We start from the raw sequence: 23,035 nt of genomic DNA, 5'->3' as shown, positions 1-23,035 counted from the left end.
TTTAAGTATAAAAATGTGTACAAAGGAATTAATATAGGCCTAAAGAATAAAACCTCCCTTGAAGGGACCACACATTCTTTGGTCAAAAATGTATTGCACAGCCTGTTAGATACGTGAGCTGGTTTGAATGAATTGAGTGTTAAACCAATTAAACCCCAGCATCAGTATTGTGGGGAAGCCTTTCGCTGAAAGCAGCAGATCGACAAGCTCACAACACATGCCGCATGCATTGTGAGCTTGTCGATCGGCTATTTTCAGCAAAAGCTTTCCCACATTAACAGTAAACAGAAAATACACTGGTATTGACCTGAGGCCCTGAGGGACTCCGGTTACCCGTATGGGGTTTTGAAGTGGTTAAAGTGATCAGTCATCATCAGGTCATGTCAGTCTGCAGATCAGACAGCGGGATCCCCAAAGTCAACTTCAAGTTCTTTGTGTCACGTGAGTCATCACGTGATAAGTCAGCTGATAAGTTCCTTCCAGCAGACAGCAGCAGCAGTACAGCCCACATCATCACACCACAACAACCCAGAGGAGGTCCTGCTCCTACACAACACACCCAGAGTTACAATATAACAACACACCCCGTCGAACAAGAGCGAACGACGGCCCACTTCTACGCGTTGTTTACTCAGGAAGACAACGTTGTCTTAACCGGGAGCTGGGAGGAGGAGGTACGACGAACTTTGTTGTGTAACATAACATGCAGCAGCATATATCTAATGCATCGAAACAACTTTGTAGACTAGTTTCCGTCCTGACTAGCCCTGAAACATGACTGTCCTGACATGCTGCTCTTCCTGTTTTAGGTTGCTTCATCATCGTGTTTTTGTTACTGTTACCGTCTCCTCTCTGCAGGTCTCTGTGTGAAGAATGAAGCTCTGTTTGACACCCAGCAGCAGCATGGTGACATTAACCGCTGCCCTCGTTTTACTGTGGGCTCTGTCTGGGACCTGTCACCCTGTCCAGCAGGCCCTGGGTGGTCCCATGGGTGGTCCTCTGGGTGGCCCTGGTCCAGGTGTGGTGTTCATGGAGCAGGTCAGCCGCCTCGGGGTCGGGTTCAACTGGAGGAACATCACCTGTCCTGTTTGCAAAGCTGTTTTTACTATTCTTGATATCATGCTCCTGGTAAGGGTTATTTGTTTTGTAATCTAAAGATTTGTACTTATTTCACATAAAACAATTGTCATGGTAATTTATCTTTCGTCTTAATTGTAATGTGTAGTTTCATTTATTTTTTTATGACTAGATGCACTGAGATGAATACTATTTTTGTTTTAAATATTCATAGTGTATGACTTTGCCAAAAAAATCAGATCAAAGTTGTTTTGTAAATGAGACACCTGTGTATAGTCCAACAACTCCTGAAAGACAGGCCTACTCAAGTTGGCAGAAATGGAAAAGTTAAAGAAAATGTTCAATTTAAGCACCACAAATGATAACCTTTGACAGTTTCCTATCAGTCGCAGCACTTTTAACATTCTGCGGCTATGTTACGTTTGTGTACTCGAGTGAGTGGTTACTTTTTATCAAAGCACCGTTCGCTCACCTCAGAACATATTGTAACAATGTGTCCAAATCAAATGCAAAGACTGTGTTCAACCTTCTCGGAGTGGATTACTTCCCCAAATAAGTAACTTGTATTATTTCAATAACTTTGTAATAATTCTAATAACTTATCATTATAAAGAATTACCGTTGGCTTCTGAGATAACGCATCTTGACCCTCCAACTCTATTTGTACCTTAAATCTCTGTTTTGTTATATTAGTAAATGCAACATTAACAGTATAAACTACTTTGCATGTTTTGCCCAAAGAATGTCTTGCTCCTCTTTATGTCTCCCATCCCAACAATCACCTTTTCTCTTGCCTTTGCTAGACTGATGCAAATGAAGAGCGTGTGGCTCACGCACTCGGTGAAGCATGCATTCGTCTTCACCTGGCGGATGAGCTAGTGTGCCGCGAGATAACGGAGCTGTTTGGGCGCGACTTTATCCGGGCCCTGCAGGAGTCGCTGCTATGGCCCTCTGAAGCATGTGCTTTGCTTGTGGGACCATCCTGTGGCAAATTTGACATCTACGCCCCCTGGAACATCACCTTTCCTAAGGTCCCGAAGCCTCCCGTTACCCCTCCGTCTCCACCCAAACCTGGATCGCCTCGGAGCAGGGTCCTGTTCCTTACGGACGTCCACTGGGACAAGGTGTGTGTGTGTGATAAGTAGATGCCTTTTATTTATCCCGCGGGGGAAATTCAGTCGCCCAGAGGCAGCACAACAGTTCAGGATTGCAGAGTTACAGGTAAATAATTAAGAAAGAAAGGGTGAGCTGCTTCAGAACACATCTGAGATATGTGCGTGAGAGAGAGCAGTCACTTAGATCTGAAAAATCCTGTGTTATGAAACACCGTTGCACAATTTATTGCTAACCAGACATTTAACCCTTGAGAGTTCATCTTGGAGTTTGTGTACTTACTCAAATTTACCCCCTCATATTTTTGCTGATGTTATTATGTATCTTTAACTTGTATGCAAACCAGAAGAGGAAGTCCATACTAGTGCAAATGTACGGAACATGTAGCAAGCTGTCAAGCTCATTCCTTTTTCAAAAGCAGTGGTGTGTTCTACCGTGTTATGCTATATACGTAGTGTGACCTGCAGTACATTTTCGTAGCCAAGCGTAGCCCTCTACTAACCATTTCATCCGCTGAAAACGCGCTGGCGTATCTCCACGACCACGCGCATGTCGTGCAGGGAATGATTATCGTATCCCTCCGAAAAAACCTAGAACACACCACTGTCCAAAATAACACAAAGGATCTAATATGTGTGGAAAGGAATGTAACTGAACCCTTATGAAATGTGAGTTTTTTGCATTCCGACTGAATTAATTTTGGAAAATGTTTTGGTTGTTCTGTGTCCAAAATGTTCAAGTGCAAACCGAGTGCTAGTCACTCACAGCTTATCACAGATTATATGCTTCAATGAAATAACAGCTCTGGTCTCTTCCATTGGCAGGAGTATGCAGCGGGCAGCAGTGCGGATTGTAAGGACCCTCTGTGTTGCCGTAACGATTCAGGCTCCCCCAGATGGTATCGTAGAGAGGCTGGGTACTGGGGTACATACAGTAAGTGTGACCTGCCTCTACGGACCGTGACGAACCTTCTGGAAAATGCTGCCAGAGCTGGGCCCTGGGACTGGGTCTACTGGACCGGTGATATTCCAGCGCACAACGTTTGGGCTCAGACCAGACAGCAACAGCTCACCGAGCTCACAACCATCTCCAGGCTTATTCACAAGTAAGAACGCAAGAGGATGTGTACACACACCACACACTGAAAGAGGAATTTCACTTTAAAACACTTCTAGAGTCATTTTCACTTCTACTCAGACTTTTTGTGTGCGCTTTTTGTGTTGTGAATTTTTGTGTGTTTAATTTCATACATAGACTTACAGGACTCAGTGATGCAACTTAACAGAAAATAAACAATTACAATTAAATAAAGATAATGGTCTCCCCATTCATTAGATGGATGATATCAGTCACCAGAACCATATGTTTTCAATCAGTCCAACATGGTTAACGGGAAGTGTCTGGGGTGCACACAAAAGCCAGAGTAGATGTGAAAATGACCCCAGAATTGTTTTATAGTACAGTAAGATTCCTCTTTCAGTCACATTTTGGTGATTTTAGCGGACTTTCCAAATGCACGGTAACAACTTATAAATGAGTTAACATGTAGGACAAATCGTACTGCTTAACCATACACGATGGCCAATGGATTCAGAAATCATCAACATCATCATTTACATTTTGTAATTGTAATAACTGACTGAACGTTAGCCAGCATCTTTAATCAGATCTGTGTCAGTCTTAACCAGCTGCAGTCTAAATGTACTGCAGTTGATCATTGATAACTGTAATTGGATTTCTAGGATGGCGCAGTTGACCCAATTTAACCTCAAAATGTTGTGTTTTATCACAAAGTTCAACATGTTTTTGCCACATTTGTAGGCCATTGGATAACTTGTAATTGATCTGTAACTCCAATAGTGTACAAATGCACCCATTGATTCTATTTGTACACTCTGAGTAATATTTGTGATGAGGGTTTTGCATATAGATTGGGGTCTCTGAGATAAGAAATCATATGAAATGGGGGTCCGTGGTACAATGCATATCAAACTGGGTGTCCTTGAAAAGTTAGAGAATCACTGATGTAAACAACACCTCCCAACCCACTCTCTCCAATTCCAGGCACCTGGGATGTAATGTAACTGTGTACCCTGCCATAGGGAACCATGAGAGTACTCCAGTGAACAGCTTCCCTCCACCTTTCATCCATGGCAACAAATCCACATCCTGGCTGTATGACACCATGGCCAAGGAATGGGCACCGTGGCTACCAAAGGAGGCCCTGAAGACTCTCCGGTGACTAATCTAATGGATGAAATTGAAAGGGTTGTTGGAACTAGGTTGTATTTAGCTCTGGTCCATAGCGTTAGGAGTTCTCCTTAACGCTATGCGACTGCACGTGTAGTTTTTCTTATTTGAACAGGTGCACGATGTCTACACTTCAGTCAAAATAAACAATATATGTAAAATATACGTAAAAACTGAACTAATAGGGATAGTGTGTGTTGGGAGGGGGGTTCACAACAACGGAGAACAACATTAAGTAAAAATCTGGCTTTAAAATCATTCATGTTCATACATATTATTAAAAAAATGTAATTTAATTAATTTGATTAATTTGTTATTTTTTTTTAATCTGTGGTGGAGACCTTAAAGCTAGTTCTACCTTTCTTTCTTTATCAGTACACTTTAAAATATTCACTTTAGCTACTGTTTCTGTTCATTCCAGATATGGGGGCTTTTATACCACCGAGGTCCAGCCTGGCCTCAGAGTGGTGTCCCTCAACATGAATTTCTGTGCTCGTGAGAATTTCTGGCTGATGGTGAACTCAACCGATCCTGCCAACCAGCTTCAGTGGCTTGTCCACATCCTCCAGGCCAGTGAGGACAAAGGAGAAAAGGTGAGAAGGAATACAAGTGTGGTAGACAAAGAGCGGAGGCAAAGAGTTATTATATTATAAGAAGTGAATTTTGCTAGACGTTATAATTATGTAAGCTTCTGGGTTTAACTAAATTAGAATTTAACCAGGTAGGCTGCTGTATTTTGCATGCAGTCGCCTTTGTGGGGGTTTTGATGTGAGTATTTTGATGGTCAAACCGGTACAGCATAGTTCTGGTTTCAAGTTCTACATGAGTCACTAAGGACATTCAGATGTTCCCCGTTTCGGTAACTATACCTGTATTTCGAGAAGACACAACCCACAGACATGCTTGATTTGAAACTAAACCACACATTTTACTTTGCAACTTCTTATATTTGTACACAACCTCTATCAACCAATGAACTTACTCTTTTCCTAATTAGATTTTATGTGTAATTATAATGGGCACAATCTCTTCACAACTGATAACCCAAGCTATAACTGCTGGCATCAACAGTGCAGGTAATTGGTGTTGTGATGTTCATGAACGATTCGTTAGAAATTATTCGGTCTTTTGTGTGAACAAGAACGAATTCGGTCACCTCAAACGTTATCGTTCCTCAAGCCGTAAAATTTCCTCGTGTGGAAAGCCTGGGGACGCGAGTTTCAGTCAGTCGGTGGCAAAATGCAACATTTTGACTGGCTGAAGAGAGAGAGACGTTCCTCTTTTATCATTGGACTAAACTACGTGAGGAGGGCGAAAGCGGAAGTGGTGAACGAATCGTTGGAACGCATCTTTTTAGTGAACGAGAACTAAATTATTTGAACATTGAAATGAACGATAATTCCCATCTCTACAGGTTGATGGTTTGACCATTGTTAGAGCAGCTCTATTTTGTGTATCTACTGTTTTCTCATTTCTGAAAAAGGTGTCATAAATTCACTAACCATTCATCAGTCATGCGGAAGAATGCCACAAGTGTCACACTTTACAAAGAAAAGAAAATGCTGCATCTGTCGTCTCTAGCTTCAGTAGCTTTGCACAGGATGTGGCTAGCGAGATGTGTTCTACATGTTGTCAGTGCTACTGAGCGTGAGAGAGCATTCATTGTCAGTTCTTAGTGTTAAACAGTTTTGTTTGCTTGCTTTTTTTCTTGATCTGTGTTAATCTGTACATGAACTTGACTTCAGGCCATTTTGTTTCTTTGGCTTAGGTGCACATCATTGGTCACATCCCTCCTGGGCTCTGTCTGGCCAGCTGGAGCTGGAACTACTATCATATTATTAACAGGTAGCTAGTATTCTTTATTTTTCTTCAATATGTTTTTTATTAGAATGTTTTTTGTTTAAAAAAATTAATAAATTATCCCACAATTTTGTAACCCATGTTTTCACCCAGTGCCAATTGTCTTAAGTAATCCTGGGCGCTACACTCCCTCTGCCGGCCTAGGGAGAGCCTAGAGATAAGATCTAGCAGCACTGACTGTCAGGAAGGGTCTAATTTGTTTAAAGTTTTGAAGGTTGAATTTGATTGTGTTTGTAACTTTCTTCGAATGTCTTTTGAAAGTTAGGGTTGAGTCTAAAAGGATTCCAAGGTACTTGAATTCTGTCACTAGTTCAAGCTCCTCCCCACCCAAAAACACATTTGATGACTTCAGCACAACTGGTCTTTTGGAGAAAGCCATGCAGACGGGTTCTTTTTGTGGTCTAGAGCAGAAAGGAAGCTGTAAGCCAATCTTGGACACTGGTCAAAACAGAAGTTAAGACCATTGGCACAGATACAAACTGACGCAGACGTGGGTTGCAAATTCTAGCCAAATAAGCATATGATATACTTCCTGTCTACTCGTATTTGGTTCACTTCCCCAAAGTCAACTTTTTCTGTGCTTTTGGTCAAATGTCCATGTACGCCTTTTAGTTCTGCCAATAATCTAGGAAAGTCTGCACTTTTGACACATGGGCTACCAAAGATTGAGCCAGGTGCAAGAAGCTAGCATAATTCCAGTATAATTCCACTGACAAAAAAAAATTGCAGGATGTTTGGTTGCAAAATTAGATGTATTTACATAGTGAAAAGAGTGGACGTTTCAGCCCTGAGACCATCATCAGCACTTTGTTTCTGTTTTTACTTGCGTTGGGGGTGACTGACTTTTCCAAATATCAGTTCCGCAACAGCTGACCTTGGTTAATATTTGAAAGCAGCATCATGTGATGTTTTCACTGTTGGCACACTATCAAGGTCTATTTTAAGTGATAAAACTCAAGGTTTACATGTTCCAATAAACAACCCTTGGTGATTTGTGTACATTTCTACGCTCCAGATATGAGAGCACAATCACTGGACAGTTCTTCGGCCATACACACCTGGATGAGTTCCAGATGTTTTACGACGAGGCGACGATGACTCGGCCAGTGGGCGTGGCCTTCATCGCTCCCAGTGTCACCACCTATATCAACCTCAACCCAGGTGAGAGCATGACTCATGACCCACATAGTTTTAGAATTGTCATTTATTAAAAGAAATGTGTATTGCTATAATTTCAGGTGAGTTGAGTTATAGTAAAATGTAACTATATCTCATTTGGCTGGGGACCCCCTGGTACCCCATCAAGGACCCCTGGGCGTCCTTCACCCACTCTTTGAAAACCTCTGGTCTAGACCAAGGGTTTTGCAGGGGAGGTCGTAGACAGATGTGAAGTGAAAGTGAGTTGACAGTGACAGGATGAACAACAAGGAAGTTAGTTAGCCCATAGATTCGTGCAACAGAGGTTGCGGTTTGGAAGGTTTGTTTACTGCAGTGGTTCTCAAACTTTGTTTTGTTTCTGTAGTACCCCTGATCAAAAGTCAATTTTTGATATTAATATTCGAAATAAAACCTTTCCAACTGTTTTCTACTTGGTAGGTTCACAAAGTCTGTCAAAGTTTTATCATTAAACACAACAACATATTTTCTTTCCATTTTCCGCTTTCTCTCACATACCCCCTTTAGTACCTCCACGTACCCCATGCGTTACACGTACCCCCATTGAGAAACACTGGTCTACAGTACATCCAGCATACAAACAATACAATGAGGAGCATTTCTTACTTTTGGTTTCTATTTTTTACCACTCTGTTATTGCACAGTCTCGCGCTTATTCATCTGTGCATGCATGTGTACTGTGTAAACTTGGCAATAGCACAACTTGCAGCGTTGCAAAAATGTGCTTGTTTTGTCAGTTGAAAGCGTTTAACGGCCTGCTCATATGCAAGAGACCTCGTCGGAACTGAATCTCTTCCTCCCTCTCTTTTTATCGCCCTTTTCTCCATCTCTTGCTTTCTTTTTCTCACAAAGTGGCTTACAGATACAGTGCAATTACATTTGCCTTGAATTTGTCCTCTGCATTTATCCCATCCTAACTATACTGCTCAAAGAAATTAAGGGAACGCTTTGATTAATTCTTTTGAGCAGTGCATTAGGAGCTGTGGGAATTGGGGAAACTATTGAACAGCATCCAGGGAGCAGTTTAGTGTCTTGGCTCATGGTGTGACAATGCTTTCTTACAGCTGAATGTCTCAAAAACTAAGGAGCTTTGCATTGACTTTAGACTGTCCCCACAATCTCCCCGGAAGAGCCTGGCCAACGGAGAGACAGTAGACATTGTAAAAAATTACAAATATCTGGGCACAATAATCGATGATAAACTGAAATTTGACCTCAACACGGACATGATGTATAAAAAAGGCCAGCAACGCCTATACTGTCTGAGAAAATTGGCTAAGTTCAATATCGACAAAACTCTGATGAAACTGTTTTACAGTGCCTACATAGAATCTGTCATTTCCTTTTCTATTATCTGTTGGTACGGTAATCTCTGTGTCAAGGACAAGAATTCCCTGGGTAGAATTGTGAAAGTTGCCTCCAAGGTAATTGGTACAAATATGAACAGCCTTGGACTTCTCTTTAACAGACAAGTGCTCAAAAAAGCCAAGTCGATTCGTTCAGATACTGCTCACCCACTTAACATTGAGTACGAACTCCTTCCTTCGGGCCGTCGCTTGCGGACCCCCAGTGCCACAACAAACAGGCACAAACTGTCCTTTATTCCCATTTCCATCGGCAGTCTGAACTCGGTCATGGAGAAGCCAAGGAGGAGATAGCCTTTAGTTAATACGTGTACCTAGCAGTCTCCTTGTTGTCCACGTATTCTTCTTCAATGGCCATGTACACTGCACTGAATAGCACCTTACACTTTGCTCTTTATGACCTAATGTGAACTCTATGTACCGGCTATGGATGTTGTACTGTTCTTTTTTTTACTGTTTTTCTACTGTCTGTTTTAATGTTGTTGTACTGTACTGATGCTATATGCTGCAAACCAAATTGCCCCTCGGGGACACTAATAAACTTGAACCTTGAACCTTGAACCTTGAAGGGCACTTCATCACTAAGCCAAGAGGAGCCAGGTATCTAACCTGGAACTTCCAGAGCCACTGCTACCCTTAAAATGGATACTATCCTGGCCACTCTGGCCTCACTATCTGAGACCCTTGGTCTAGACATGTACTGAATAATGCAGAATACATGCACCAAAGAATGTGTTCATTCTGACCAGCTGTTCCTTCCATCTTTTGTTGATATATTGAGTTCTTTACTTATTAAACCAATTTATTTTAAAGTTTGTCAATGAATTATGAGATATTTAGTAAGTATAATGGGGATATTATTTGCATTCACTTTCTAGGTTATCGCGTCTACCTCGTGGACGGGAATTACAAGGGCAGCAATCGGCTGGTGCTAGACCACGAAACGTACATCCTCAACCTGACGGAGGCGAACCACAAGCCCGGGCCTCGCGGGGTTGGGCTGTCCCACCTCCCGGTCCCCGACCCCAAATGGAACCTGCTGTACAGAGCCAGCGACGCCTACGGCCTGTCCAGTGCATACCCCTCCGACTGGGACGGGCTCATTCGGACTTTCCTCACCAATGACAAGGCCTTCCAAAAGTTCTGGTTCCTGAGATACAAAGGTCACGTGTCGGCGCCCTGCAAAGAAACTTGTAAGACCTCGGTGCTCTGCTTCCTGCGAAGCGGACGTTACCAAGACCTGGAACAGTGCGACCTGTTCAATGGTTTCGGGGGAGACATGGCACGGGCTGCCAGGAAGACTCTCTGTTGATCAGATGGAATTACGTTTTGAGACGAGGGACTGAGTATGAATAAGCAAACTGTGCTGAAAGACGAGCCAAAAATAAATCAATTATAATAATAAATCTTTATTGACCCCTGGAGGGAAATTCAGGGAGATTGTTGATAGATTTGTTAATCTGTAGGTTCATGTTTCTTTTTGGGGTCAGACCAGTAACCAGTAGCATAACATTAGAAGCTCAATTCTGATTCTTTCTTTATCAAGATTCCACCTCAGGAACTTGTTAAAGGGTGATTTTTGCGATGGCAATTTTTAACCTGAATCCTATTGTGAGGACATGAAAATCTGAAATAACCCATCCCGATGTGTTCTACGCTGGACAATTTCAGCCAGCCTGTGTAAACTGTGTCTAGATGATTCAGGAATCAGGTTAAAAGTCTGCTTACAGTAGTTGTTTACGAGAAAGAATGGCTTCCAGCACCGTATTGGGTCTCAGAGTGTAATCAGTAATGTTTTTCTAAGATTGTTCTTGTTGTTGATCACACTGCAACGGAAGCCTGTTTGTCAAGTGGCCTTGGGTTTTTCAAGCCCTGTTTTGAAATGTCAAAGATCAACAGTGATGTATCCTAAAAGTGCTTGCCTAAAAGTCATGGATGCAAAGGGGGTCAGTTCACTGGCTGGAATAGTGAGTCACAGGTTGTTGGATGTTGAGCATATTCTACCATCCTGGATGTAGTTCTCATGTCATTTAAAAGGTCCAGGAGGATGTTTTTTAAGCCTGTTAATGGTGTTTATCATTAGGTTTGTTTCTCAAATGCTGGAATCTGCCTTCTGTTGTCAGCTAAGCTATAGTGGGACATCTCTCATGCAATTTCAATGTTATTTAGCCTTAGAATAAGTGATGCGAGTGAGTGCAGTAGCGATGATGAGCTAATCGTTTCACTGCCTTTTCACAAATGTCCTAAAACACCTGTGATTACCCTTAAGTGGTATCCGTATTAGATTGAGGGCTTGAGAATTTCCTCTTTTTGGTTGGGGCATTGGTGTAGCTTAATGGACATTGTGCATTAAAATGTCACGTTTATGGATTAGCCCAATAGATGGGTCCACCTCCTGACCCACTGCCAACTGCAATGTGTACTCAAGAGTTTCCTGTTCTACTTTCACCCAGTGTTGAAACATGCAGAAGCAGATTAGGACATTAAGAGCCATTGAGCTGTGGCACAGATATGGAAGTGGTGACATTCATCCTGAAAGCCATAATCTTTATGCAGAAGGCCCACTTCTATTTATTGGCTTTTAGCAAAAGCCATTTCCTTCCAATGAGCAGGTCTGTTGTGATGCATGTGTTAGACGGTCCTCTCCACAATCCATTTGACATTTTAACCCAGGTGAAGTTACATGCTTGGCAATTGGCAATCCCCTCATACAGCAAAGCGTTTCATACCTCAAAATGTCCACTTAGGTGCAAAGGAAAATATTAATGAAAATGCATTTTCAACTTTATTTTGTTCATCTAGTGTGCATTTCAAGCATCATGTAAAATGTATTTTTTGTTTTGCAGTGTTTTCCTGAGACATTCAGTTGAAAGCTCAATGGAGACTGTCGCTGTCCCCCTTCTGATACGCACTTTAATTTCACTTTGCATTGAGTGGTTGTTTTGAAGATCATAAAGGTGTGATGAGTTGGACATGATCCTTCCTGAGTGGTTGGAAGTGTGACTTGGAATGTAATTTTGGATCTTTACAGGACGTTGGTAAATGGGTGTAACAATGCAAAAAAGCTGATTGTTAAAATGAAAACATATCTACAATGTCATTCTCGATGAAACCATATTCAATACAAATTCCAACATTTGTTTTGGGTCCATGCTTTGGTCAGTGTGATATAAAAAGTGAATATTTATTTGTTCCTTTCATATAGTAATTAGTTATACAACACATGTAGAACCTAATTCTAAAGTCTAGTGAGTACGTACATTCACACAAACTGGTCATTAGTGTTGACGTGGCTTTCTCCCTTTTCTACAGAAACAGACCATGTACGAAACACTACATTTTAAAATGTACAACACAGTGCAAGAGTGCATCCTTGATGCAATGGATGATTCGGAGTGTAAGTAATTTTTGTTTCAAACTGGAGTGGTACATTTTCAAGGCACATATTTGATGTAGATCACATGGGTTTAGCAAGTACCCCCAATGAGTCAGAAGAGTAGGATATTGAGAATATTTGGGTTTGGTAACACAAATCCCAAGGTTTAAACTGACCATTTTTAAATTGCCATTATAGTTACTGAGTAATGTCCACCAGAAACGTAGAAATGTGTGGGAATGCTAGTGGAAACATGGTCAGTAGTGGATAAAAAAAACAACTATTTGAACCTGAGGATGCATGATATCGAACACCTCAGTTGGGTGGAAACCTCCACGTCCAAAACTGCTACTTTTCAGGATTCAAATTCAAAAATAGAAAATGTCAAGCTTGTTTGATCAAGTAGGGCATTAATTTACAAAACGAATACAAAGTTAGAATATGGAGATAAGATGTTTCTGCCTGACAGCAACAATGTATAACAAGTACGACTAAATAAAAATCTAGTATATGGCTGGACTGTGTATGAAAGCTTTCAATTTGAAGCAACACAGGAAGTGACTTATGAGGACGTAATTGAAGACTGAAGCCACTGTTCGCACTGAATCATTTTTGAATGAGTAATGGCAAATGGAGAAACTCTCAACACATCAGTCCAACAACGATGTAACTTCATCAGTCAGTGACATTTGAATTTTTAGGGCTGGCTTCACTGTGGGGCTGGCTTCACCTGACTCAGCTAGATGGGGGCGGTTTGGGTTTCACAATACACCCTGCATCTGGGATCGCTCACGGAGTAAAGCTACCTGGTCGCTGCGTGTACGAACCTATCAGCGGCTGCTAGGGGCGGGATCATCCAATCACCTGCCAAGTAGCTTGAAAAAATGAAACGCTGTCTTGCAACGATTCTGCTACCGGAGTCTCAGATGGAAGTAGGCTGTGAAACAAAATGTGTGTCGCAAGTTTCTTCCATTTTGCGGAGTCAGGTTATCACTGTTACTGTCCAGGCAAAAACCTCAGCTATTCCTTGAATCTTTTCTAAAACAATCTTTCCATTAATTCCAAATACAATGTAATAATGAATAACGGTACAGTAATATTTTTAGTCAAACAGTACCCCTAATTCATAATAGTTCTCCTGGTAGTGGTTACTTCAGGGCAGTTGAATGAATGAGGGCTGCAGACAGGTATTTTGTCAATAGCAGCATGAATCTGAAAACAGCCCTATGTTCATTATTATGCTTACCACGGTTGAAGAGATTCTGTTTCCTATTCAGATGTTTTCAGAATATCCTACCTAGTACATACAATTGTACTAATTGTAATTATGTCCGTAAATTAAAAAAGCACACTTCAAAGATGTATGTAACACATGAAAACAGCTGAGAATGAGTGTTTCTTTTTGCACCTTGACATCAGACCTAATACAATTTTAATTAATTTTGGACTGCTTTGATTAATTTCTTGAGTTTTTCTTAAAATACCAATCCCCTGTCATCCATTATCGTGAAACCAAGAAGTGAGTGAAGGCATGGGAACTTGTGAAGATACGCCTCTTGATTGACCATCTCAATTGTTTATTCAGGTTCTGAGAAGAACATTGTGACACCAAAGTCCTCCTTGTAAAGGTCCCAGGTCTTGGCTTTGTGGGGGTTGTCCAGTTCTTCTCTGGAGAGGAACAGCCTGTAGAGAACAGAGGAAGAACAATAAGCACGGTGTTTACCATCATCAATTAAGTGTGAAAGCTTCGCTCTATCTGCAACGGAAATAACATCAGGCTTTAAAGCTTGAGTTTGATGAATTTTAACCTGAATCTTGTGGTTCTATTGAAAAGCTCTGCCAGTGAAGATGGCGTTATGTATAATGTCGTATGTAGTTTTCCTCCAGTATGTAGGCTGGAGGAAAACGCAGCTGGTTGGAAAACTCCACCAGATTATGTAAATCATAAATGCCGGGAAGTGTTTGTCTTATGTCATATTCTGTGATTCAGGTTCAAATCATTGAAGTCGCCCTTTAAAGCTAAACAGCCGTTTGTGCATGAGCATACTTGTTGTCTTCTATGAAGGACGTGTTGAACCAGAAGAAGAACGGACAGTCTTCATAACCTTTTGGTATACCCTGGGGGTGATTAAAAGATATACATTAGAGCAACAGTCTTCTGTAAAGGTGAACATACTTTTCTATACTGTAAAGTAAATGCCAGGACTCACTGCACTTGACTCAAACATGACTTTCACGTCTCCTTGTACAACTGGCCCGTTCTGAAGGCTGATCACCACAGCGTTGCTGCCTACATCAGGAAACACCTGGAAAACAAACACAAAAAACAATCAATAAATTCAAACGTGTGTGTGTGTGTGTGTGTGTGTGTGTGTGTGTGTGTGTGTGTGTGTGTGTGTGTGTGTGTGTGTGTGTGTGTGTGTGTGTGTGTGTGTGTGTGTGTGTGTGTGTGTGTGTGTGTGTGTGTGTGTGAGAGTGTGAGAGAGACCTACTGTGCAGTTGTCCTGCTTGGCGCACACACCCTCAAATACCAGCTCTTTCCTTACTATTATCTTCACCTTCAGATCACTGCCGTTACCTCTGCCCACACCTGAGCAGCAACAAAAAAGCAAACAAACAGAAATATTAAAGTGCAAAAAGTGCATTTCACATGTATACAAAAATGTTTCATGAAATTTGACGCACACATTTGTTTTTAATAAATCATGTAGCATTTTGAGATTTGTGACGAATGTAAGTGCTTTACAAATTAAATTGATTACTACTACTATTATTATCATTATCGTAGCTAGCAGGGCTCTTAGTCTTGTTATTACAGTACCTGCTATGGAGTGGATGCGGATGCTCTTGACCTTAAGGTTCTGAGGTGGAGGCAGCTGCCTGTTGAACTTTGTCTTCATGATCTCATAGTAGCCAACGTACCTGCTCTGTGGTTAGAATCACACACACCGACATTACACCCCCATCTTGTGGTGGGTTAGGCATTTAATAGCTTGCTCTGAAAACAGCAAGTTGCACTTAGATAAACTCCTGCCCCCTTGCTATATTTAAATCTGCATTCTATAGAAATTTGTATGATGGGCCTTAAATGTTTGATTTGACTTATATTTCAGTCATTCAAATGTTTTTTTGGCCTGGTGTTTGTCTGTGTACCATCTACCGTCAATAGGTACACTATCCAGACTCTAGCCTTATCCAGCTTGAGAGACATGCATCAAATTAGCTGTAAAAAAGAATAATTTCATGATCAATGTAGAAAATGAAATGTCGACAGTTCTCCTCGTCCGTACCTGAGAGGGGGTCTCCACTCCCTGAAACTTTGAGCTCTGACTCTTATCCGTTCTCCTCTCTCCAAAATAATCAAGACTTTCCTGGAGGACAAAGACAGAGTTGAACATTTAAGCGAATAATTTGAACCATTCCATTGTCCATTAGGGATTAGTCTGGGAGTAGGGATTGTCCATTAGGGATGGACATACTGTACTGTATACGTTAACACTTAAAATGTGTCAAAAAGGCTCGATTCCTTAATGGAGCATACATTTAATATATATATACTGTGTACATATAGTGTGTGTGTGTGTGTGTGTGTGTGTGTGTGTGTGTGTGTGTGTGTGTGTGTGTGTGTGTGTGTGTGTGTGTGTGTGTATATATAGTGTAAATTAAACATGAGAGTCCTACCTTTGCACTCTCAGACTGATCACTATCAATAAGCCATGTGCAGATCATTGTCCCTGTGCGTCCTGTAAGAGGTGAGAGAGCAGCAGCGTTATCAATTAGGGATTTAGCCACTAGAGGGCAGACTGAGACTTAAATGCACAACAGGAACTTTTCACTTAATGTCAAAGTACTCCCGTCTCTGGTGATGAGGGTTGAAACCACTGGATGATGAACTTTTACGAGATGCTTTGATCTTTTACCTTTTCCTCCTTTGCAGTGAATGGCAATGATATTCTTTGGATCGGCAGACATCCATTCCCTCACGTTTGCTGTGTATTTCAGCAGGTCCCTGAGACAGGTTGTCACACACAATCACACGCACGCACACAGAAAGAAGATTACAGTCAAAATCCAGAACTAGAATTGAAAGATATGCTAAAGCTTTTTTTATTTTTAAGATAGTGTGCACTGCACAAGGTCAATTTTTAGCCCTACAGTATGCTCATACATAGCATGTGGGTGAGTGTAACATCTATTCGCGCAGAGGGACAGTGCGGGCGAGGCAAGTGAGGAAAGACTTGGGGGTGTAAATCCAAGGCCAGGTCTCCAGTCACGAGATGCATTACGATTTCAAACCAGACTTTGAAATGGTGTCATAGGAGTGACACATCACAGAGTGCTACTCACTCCAGGGAGGGTACGTTGTGGTCATCAATGAACACTCTCTCCACCCTGTAGTGGAAGAACTTGGGGTCGTAGCCTTTCTCACCTGGGAAAGAAAATAATATTTATAGTAAATCCTGCGTAAATTTTACTCTGACAGTACATTTGTACACTCTCAGAGTTATAAATTGATAAATTAACACTAAGGATTTTACCGTGTATGTGTACATTTCGGGGGGAAATGTTTAATGTTATACACTTTTAAAAATAAATACACAAAATATTACATTTTCTAGAATCGTATAAGTAAAGGACCCAAGACACCCAATCCCTTTAATGATAAAATGCTCAACATTTAGCAGCCAGGTACAATACACAACATCACTATTTTAAACATGCCAAAAGGCTAATTCCCATCTGCTGCTCTTGGGTAGGTTGATGTTCATTCAGTAATCAGTACACAAAACAACATTAGAAAGCACATAAAACAGACACATAGATCACATAAATACTATACATAATGTATAATGTAGCACATAAAGCATTCAGGAAACTCTTCAGGGTTTGAGGGGAGTGCAAACTTACTGCAGAGGTTGTAAACTTTATAGTGGTCCTGGTGTTTAGTGTCTAGGAACCTGGCCACCTCCTAGTGGGAGAAAGGACAGATTCTCAAAACCTCTATGCTGATGTCATTGTCCTAAAATCTAACATTCATCCAGAGTTATTGACAGCAAGTACAGCTATAAAATACTTTTCGGTTCTTAACTAATCAACATTAAAATCAACCACTACTATTAAAGGGCAAGCATCAGAATGATGGTAACCTCTTACCGCGATGGGATTCCTGTAGAATGCGGTCCTTCCCGAAGACGGGAAAGACATAGCGATGACACGGTCTGGAGAGAAAACAAAGACGCTGGTATTTAAAAACATCATCAATATTTTCTTGTCGTAAATTCCCACATGGTATGTATAGTTTTTGTTTTGTTTTGACTTTCAAAATGATGCATGTATTATATGACCTGTGACGTAGGTAAGGTCCAAATCAAAGCCGTCCTTCTGATAGCGCCGCTTATTCTCAGACACCTGTCAGGAAACAAAGGCTCAGTAATACATTGGTTCTCAACGTGGGGTCTAGGGACTCCCAGGGGTCCTTGAGGGGGCAACAAGGGGTCCCCAAATAAATGACTGATAGTTAAGAAGCAAATGGAGAAAATACACATTCACTTTTCTCCAAAGTGGATAAACTGAACATATGACGTCTTAGAAGAACTATTCCTTTTTATTTTTTACTTTACTGTGGATTCACAATAGCTTATGTTTCCACGGCAATGGCCTCACCATCCTCCTGGTGACCTTCTCAAGTTCTTTCTTCTGAGATGCTAGTCTGAAGAGCCTCACCAAGATGAGGATCCTCAGAAAACGCAGGAAATTCACTACCCTGGGAAATGAACAATGCACATTTTTGTGAGTGGTCTTTTGCTCTCACTCTTAGTTACCATTGGGAGATACAGTATTTTTATTTTTATTTTTACAGTATCTCAAACTCAACTTCATTATCAGTGCTTATACTTTTAATTAGCATCTCATGACACCTGATTCGGAACAATTACATATTTGTTCTAATTTTAATTGATTGCTACTCCTCTGTGATTTACACTGACTGTATTGTTCAGCACTTTGCTGCTGCTACAGCTGTTATTTCTCTTATCATTTCATCAGCAGTAACTAAAGAGTGATGTAACTCACTTCACCTGGGGATGTGACTGGAACCTGACATGTCAACTAAAGTGGAATGTAAGAGTCTTTACCTGGGGATGTGACTGACATCCGACATGTCAAACAAGGTGTAGATCATAGTGACCACCAGAGTGATGACCACAATGCAGGCATCCATGATGTTCAGCGTGGACTTAAAGTACACTTTAAACCTGAAACACAATATTAATAATCTTTATTTATATAGAACATCTCATACAAATGACAAGCAGCTCAAAGTGCTTTTTAAGTGGGTTTCAAGAAGCTTTTTAAAAGCTACCACAGGGTCTGCCTCTTTAATGTGTACAAGTCACATTCCACTGTTTAGATGCATGAAAGTAAAAAGGTGACATGCCTGCCGCTCCTTACATGAGTCACTTTTGGTAGTTAGAAGGCCTTGTAGAAGATATAACTCACACTTCTAAAAGTGGGAGTGCGAGTGTGAGTACACAGTACTACCTCTTCTTAGTCCTCGTAAAAATCCTAGAAGCAGAGAGCTGTCAGTCTGTCAATGAATTTCTTGGGTTAGCCAGTAAAAAGTGCATTGCAAAAGGCCTGGTGACTAGAGAGCTTAATTCTCTGCATCCTACTGAGTAATGATGATCTAACGGTAACCTTTTACGAGTTCTGAAACTTTGTAACCATTTTTGATTGATTGAAAATGTAACCTGTTCTTTTGATAACAGTAAATGTCTTTTAGGTTTTGGTCAGATTATTACGTTTTCAGTTTCAGTGGGGAGCGGTCTAGAGCCATATCCTCTTTCCTATGACCAATGCTAGCCCTAATGTTAGACGTTTTGCTGTTAAAAAAGCAAGAATGTGGGGAAGTGGTTGTCACTTTAGTATCAAAGGTAATCTAGGATTATTCTTACTCTCTCTGATAATATTTGATAAATGAGTTTGTCTTTTAAACATACCTAACCCTAACCCTGGATTTAGCTCATTCTAAGAATGTCAATGTAGCTACTGTTTTAACTTCATCCATCTACGCTCTGCCTGTCTAGTTTTCCCAAAACATACATGTTTTACAAAAACTCTCCAGCTTCAAGAGGTACAACACCAGTATCAAGAGATTCTTTAAGCTTATTATATATCCATACTATTATGTAAATAGTAGCCAGAAGCAGGGGAAGATAATGCTTAATTTATACTCCATCATAGGACTGTGTCACATGCTGATGTTGCACGCAGAAAATATCAGATACGCTATACAAGCGCACAACTAGTCACAACCCAACGTATTGTGAGCTTGTAGATCTCCTATTTTCGGCGCATAACACTGTCGCATGACAAGGTATAACTCAGGTGTAATGTGACAATGCTGAAAATGTACAGGCTGCAACAGCACCTAGATGGTGCTTCTTTACTACTGTAAGTGCTCAGTAGGGGTAGTGGTAGTGGTACAAACATCAATGTAGGGAAAAACACAGAAGTGATCAGACATGGAGATGTTGGCAACGGATGACATTTCAACATCGATGCCTCCCTATAACCCTAGGTGGAGCTGGAGCATATGGCAGTTGTTACAGGGTGGAACTTTTACATGCTGAACTAAGGTTGAGAAACTCTGTAGCTCTGGTATCTCTGTTTTTAAGTGCAAATTCAAATCACCTTGTAGCGATTCGAGCATATTTAGTTAAATAAAATAAAATAAAATAAAAGTGACACATTGTTGTAACAGGGATTCCAATGCATGCGACTTAAAATATAATTATAAAATGATGCAAGCAAAGTCCAGCTCAGTGTTCTAATATGTATGCGACCATTAAATGTATAAAAGTACCTGATATTCAGTGAATACGTAAATAATAATAATAATAACCACATTTAAAAAAGGACCACATTATAATACAGTTTCTCTAAAGGGTAGACACAGACAAAGATATACTGTGGTTTGGAAAAAAGCAACATTCTGTAAAACAAAAAAACAAAAAAAAAGAATTGTCACTTTTGTTCCCAGAGGAACACCATATTGCATGGCACACATTTCCTGTCCAACTTCCTGTGCATAACTTCTTGTTTAAAAGCTAATCAGCATTGGAGAACAAGAAGCTGTCTTGTTGCTGACAGTCACAGGCTCATCTGGGAATGTTTACAGCCCATCAACTACATCCATTCAAATTCTCTCTATCCCTATATATATATATAGCACATTTCAAAAAGGCAATTCAAAGTGCTTTACACACAACATGGAGCATTGATAGACAGAACAATAAAACACATTAAAAAAAAATTAAAAAAGTGTTTTACTCACCCTTCGACATAGACACGTAGGAGCACATCGGTAAGGAAGAAGAATGAGATGATGAGGGACACAGGCTCTAATGCGCTTCTGCTGGCTGGTACTGACAGGTCTACAATAACCAGCACGATGTCCACTATGATCAGTACCAAACCAAATATACTGCATGAACAAAAATACACACAGGTCAGCCCTGTCAGTATTTTGACTATCATCATCATCATCAACTGAAGGGTCTTTGAGAAAACCTTATCCGCTGAACCGCCTACTACCTGCTCATCATTATACACTAAGTCATGCTGAATATTTAATTGCCATTATAATTATCATCAGCAATGTCGACAATATTTACCCAAGACTACTATGAAGACACACACACACACACACACACACACACACACACACACACACACACACACACACACACACACACACACACACACACACACACACACACACACACACACACACACACACACACACACACACACACACACACTTTTTCTCACTCACCGAAATCCAAAGGACATAACAAATGGTGCTATCTTCTTCTGGATGTTACTACAGGTAGGAGGAGAGAGCCAGAGAGAGAGACAGACAGAAACAATTATGGGGACAAAAAAGTGAGTAGGTATTCTGTGGAATAAATATCATTGAGCAAAAACATGAGCTCACCGGTTCAAAATGAATGAACTTACTGGTACAGAGTGTCCGGTTCCACCGTCTTATCCTTCCCATCATCAATCTCCACTGTAGCATCCTCCATCTTATCAATCTTTTGTATGCTAACGTGGAAATATATTAAAAAATTCAAGTAGAGCAGATGCTAGATTGATAGATAGACAAGTGGATTGTTGGATCCATAAAATCTGAATAGTTAATTTAACTCTGGGAGTGAAGAAATAGACCAATAGACAGAAAGATACAGTAACAACAGAAGAGGTTGGGTCATTATTTGCAGAATATAAAAATAGCAGATATACAAGCTCATAGCGCGGCACCGAGTGCCGCGCTATGAGCTTGTAGATCTGCTATTTTTGTAGGTGCACCTGGATAAGGAAATTCAGGGAAATTCATGGCCCACTTACTACATTCATGCTTCGGAACGTGACAGAGGCAGTTATTTTATGATACTGGGAAACACCATACTAAATTTATTACACATATAAACCCACACACAGAGTAAAGGTTGACCTCATGCTGGTTATACTTGTTCTTTTTACTTACCCATTAACATCGATGGAATCCGAGCCAGGACTGAAATGGACAGAGGACATGATGTCTGTGTCTTGCTCCTCTCCTCACTGTGGTCTCAAATGCTTTTCTCCTGGATTGAATAATAACAACCTGTGAAAAGGTTTATTAATAGACTGTTGACATTATGGTCAGGAGAACAAGTGATTGCTCTGACTTCATCAGGACACATGGAGATATCTCTGACACACACACGCACGCACGCACGCACGCGCACACACACACACACACACACACACACACACACACACACACACACACACACACACACACACACACACACACACTTACTTCACCATTGTCAAATGTATTATTTAAAAACAGTTGAAATAGTTTATAGTGCAAGCATCCCACAGATTGCAGCTATGCTACATTTTTAATAAAATATATTAAATTAAAAATAAACAAATATCAAAACAGATCAAATATAGTCTTCATGAAGCCTAATGTAAAGTGCAATATTACAAGAGCAACACACACACACACACACACACACACACACACACACACGCTTTTAATATACTTGAGGGGACATTTTTGTAGTAGGCATAGTGGGCCGCGTGCGCGCGCGCACACACACACACACACACACACACACACACACACACACACACACACGATTGCATGAGTTCATCAAGGTTGCATTGCAGGTGTCGTTAATTAATGATCGACTCATCATCAGATATATGTATGAGACTGTAGGATCAGCACGTCTGCGCCTGCAAGCGGGCGAACAAAGCAGTACAACTAAAGCACAGACGCTACAAACAACATATGAAAGATGAATAACTTTAAGTCAAGGGACCAGCTTCACCAGTCCAGTACAAACCATTCGAGTTTCGGCTCATCTGGGACGAAAAGGTACCAATTTGCTTATTTCCCCTCGTTTCTGCTCTTAATGTGGAAAGTGTGTTTTGTTTATCCCGATGGCAGCCACAATAAGCTCCAAAAGCAACTGCAATTCCCACTGATCCGCCTCGTACCGTCGCAGTATTGATGACATCCGTTGTCCGTGATGATCAGAGACTATATTCTACTTGTGAATTGTCTTGTGACTTGTTGTGAAGACAGAGGAACGCGGTTCAAAGGTTGACCACCTCCTTCCATCCATTCTCTTCTCAATCTGCTAACGTAGCGGTTTCTCTAACTTCCTGAAGCTCAATAAAAAAGCTCTGCCTTTTCCTCTCACAAGTGATTCACTCGGCCACCCACCCGCAGATCTTCTTTTATTTTACACCACTT

The 23,035-nt window shown here is 40.9% G+C and overlaps 2 protein-coding genes across 5 annotated transcripts; one reads left to right on the top strand and one right to left on the bottom strand.

The window, feature by feature from the left end:
• Positions 1–524: 524 nt before the first annotated feature.
• On the top strand, positions 525–11,979 carry smpd1 (sphingomyelin phosphodiesterase 1). Of its 2 annotated transcripts, XM_084075237.1 has the most exons (9): positions 525–674; positions 859–1,128; positions 1,881–2,201; positions 3,015–3,295; positions 4,255–4,428; positions 4,862–5,033; positions 6,209–6,285; positions 7,316–7,461; positions 9,719–11,979. In XM_084075237.1, exons 2-9 carry the CDS (start codon positions 874–876, stop codon positions 10,150–10,152), a joined length of 1,860 nt encoding a protein of 619 aa, XP_083931363.1. In that variant the 5' UTR covers positions 525–674; positions 859–873; the 3' UTR covers positions 10,153–11,979. The 2 variants fall into 2 exon arrangements, with proteins under 2 accessions (XP_083931363.1, XP_083931364.1); XM_084075238.1 differs by lacking the exon at positions 525–674 and having other exon boundaries at positions 744–1,128.
• Positions 11,085–23,013, bottom strand: tpte (transmembrane phosphatase with tensin homology). 3 transcript variants are annotated; one of them, XR_014602021.1, is made up of 20 exons: positions 22,623–23,013; positions 21,767–21,886; positions 21,238–21,324; positions 21,053–21,100; positions 20,552–20,701; positions 18,351–18,470; positions 17,881–17,980; positions 17,562–17,625; positions 17,371–17,435; positions 17,125–17,185; positions 16,564–16,645; positions 16,137–16,225; positions 15,898–15,959; positions 15,507–15,587; positions 15,038–15,143; positions 14,709–14,806; positions 14,427–14,522; positions 14,264–14,334; positions 13,211–13,899; positions 11,085–12,923 (listed from the first exon to the last, which is right to left on the bottom strand). XR_014602021.1 is itself a non-coding variant. In XM_084075239.1 (19 exons), exons 2-19 carry the CDS (start codon positions 21,814–21,816, stop codon positions 13,794–13,796), a joined length of 1,536 nt encoding a protein of 511 aa, XP_083931365.1. In that variant the 5' UTR covers positions 21,817–21,886; positions 22,623–23,013; the 3' UTR covers positions 11,085–13,793. The 3 variants fall into 3 exon arrangements, 2 of the variants coding, with proteins under 2 accessions (XP_083931365.1, XP_083931366.1); XM_084075239.1 differs by having other exon boundaries at positions 11,085–13,899; XM_084075240.1 differs by having other exon boundaries at positions 11,085–13,899; positions 22,777–23,013.
• Positions 23,014–23,035: the final 22 nt, after the last annotated feature.

The sequence above is a fragment of the Gymnoscopelus microlampas genome, assembly GCF_963454915.1.
Source record: "Gymnoscopelus microlampas genome assembly, chromosome: 12".
Classification (NCBI taxonomy): Eukaryota; Metazoa; Chordata; class Actinopteri; order Myctophiformes; family Myctophidae; genus Gymnoscopelus; species Gymnoscopelus microlampas.
This window is presented reverse-complemented; position numbering and strand designations above follow the sequence as displayed.

Bases quoted from the DNA above. Each gene is read 5' to 3' on its own strand.
- tpte (XM_084075239.1), bottom strand. From the start codon at position 21,816: ATGTCCTCTGTCCATTTCAGTCCTGGCTCGGATTCCATCGATGTTAAT. The intron at 21,325-21,766 runs GTAAGTAAAAAG...TTTCCACGTTAG, and splicing joins GATTCCATCGATGTTAATGG to CATACAAAAGATTGATAAGA. The intron at 17,626-17,880 runs GTGAGGCCATTG...GTTTCCTGACAG, and splicing joins AGAAGGTCACCAGGAGGATG to GTGTCTGAGAATAAGCGGCG.
- smpd1 (XM_084075237.1), top strand. From the start codon at position 874: ATGAAGCTCTGTTTGACACCCAGCAGCAGCATGGTGACATTAACCGCT. The intron at 5,034-6,208 runs GTGAGAAGGAAT...TCTTTGGCTTAG, and splicing joins GTGAGGACAAAGGAGAAAAG to GTGCACATCATTGGTCACAT. The intron at 6,286-7,315 runs GTAGCTAGTATT...TCTACGCTCCAG, and splicing joins TACTATCATATTATTAACAG to ATATGAGAGCACAATCACTG.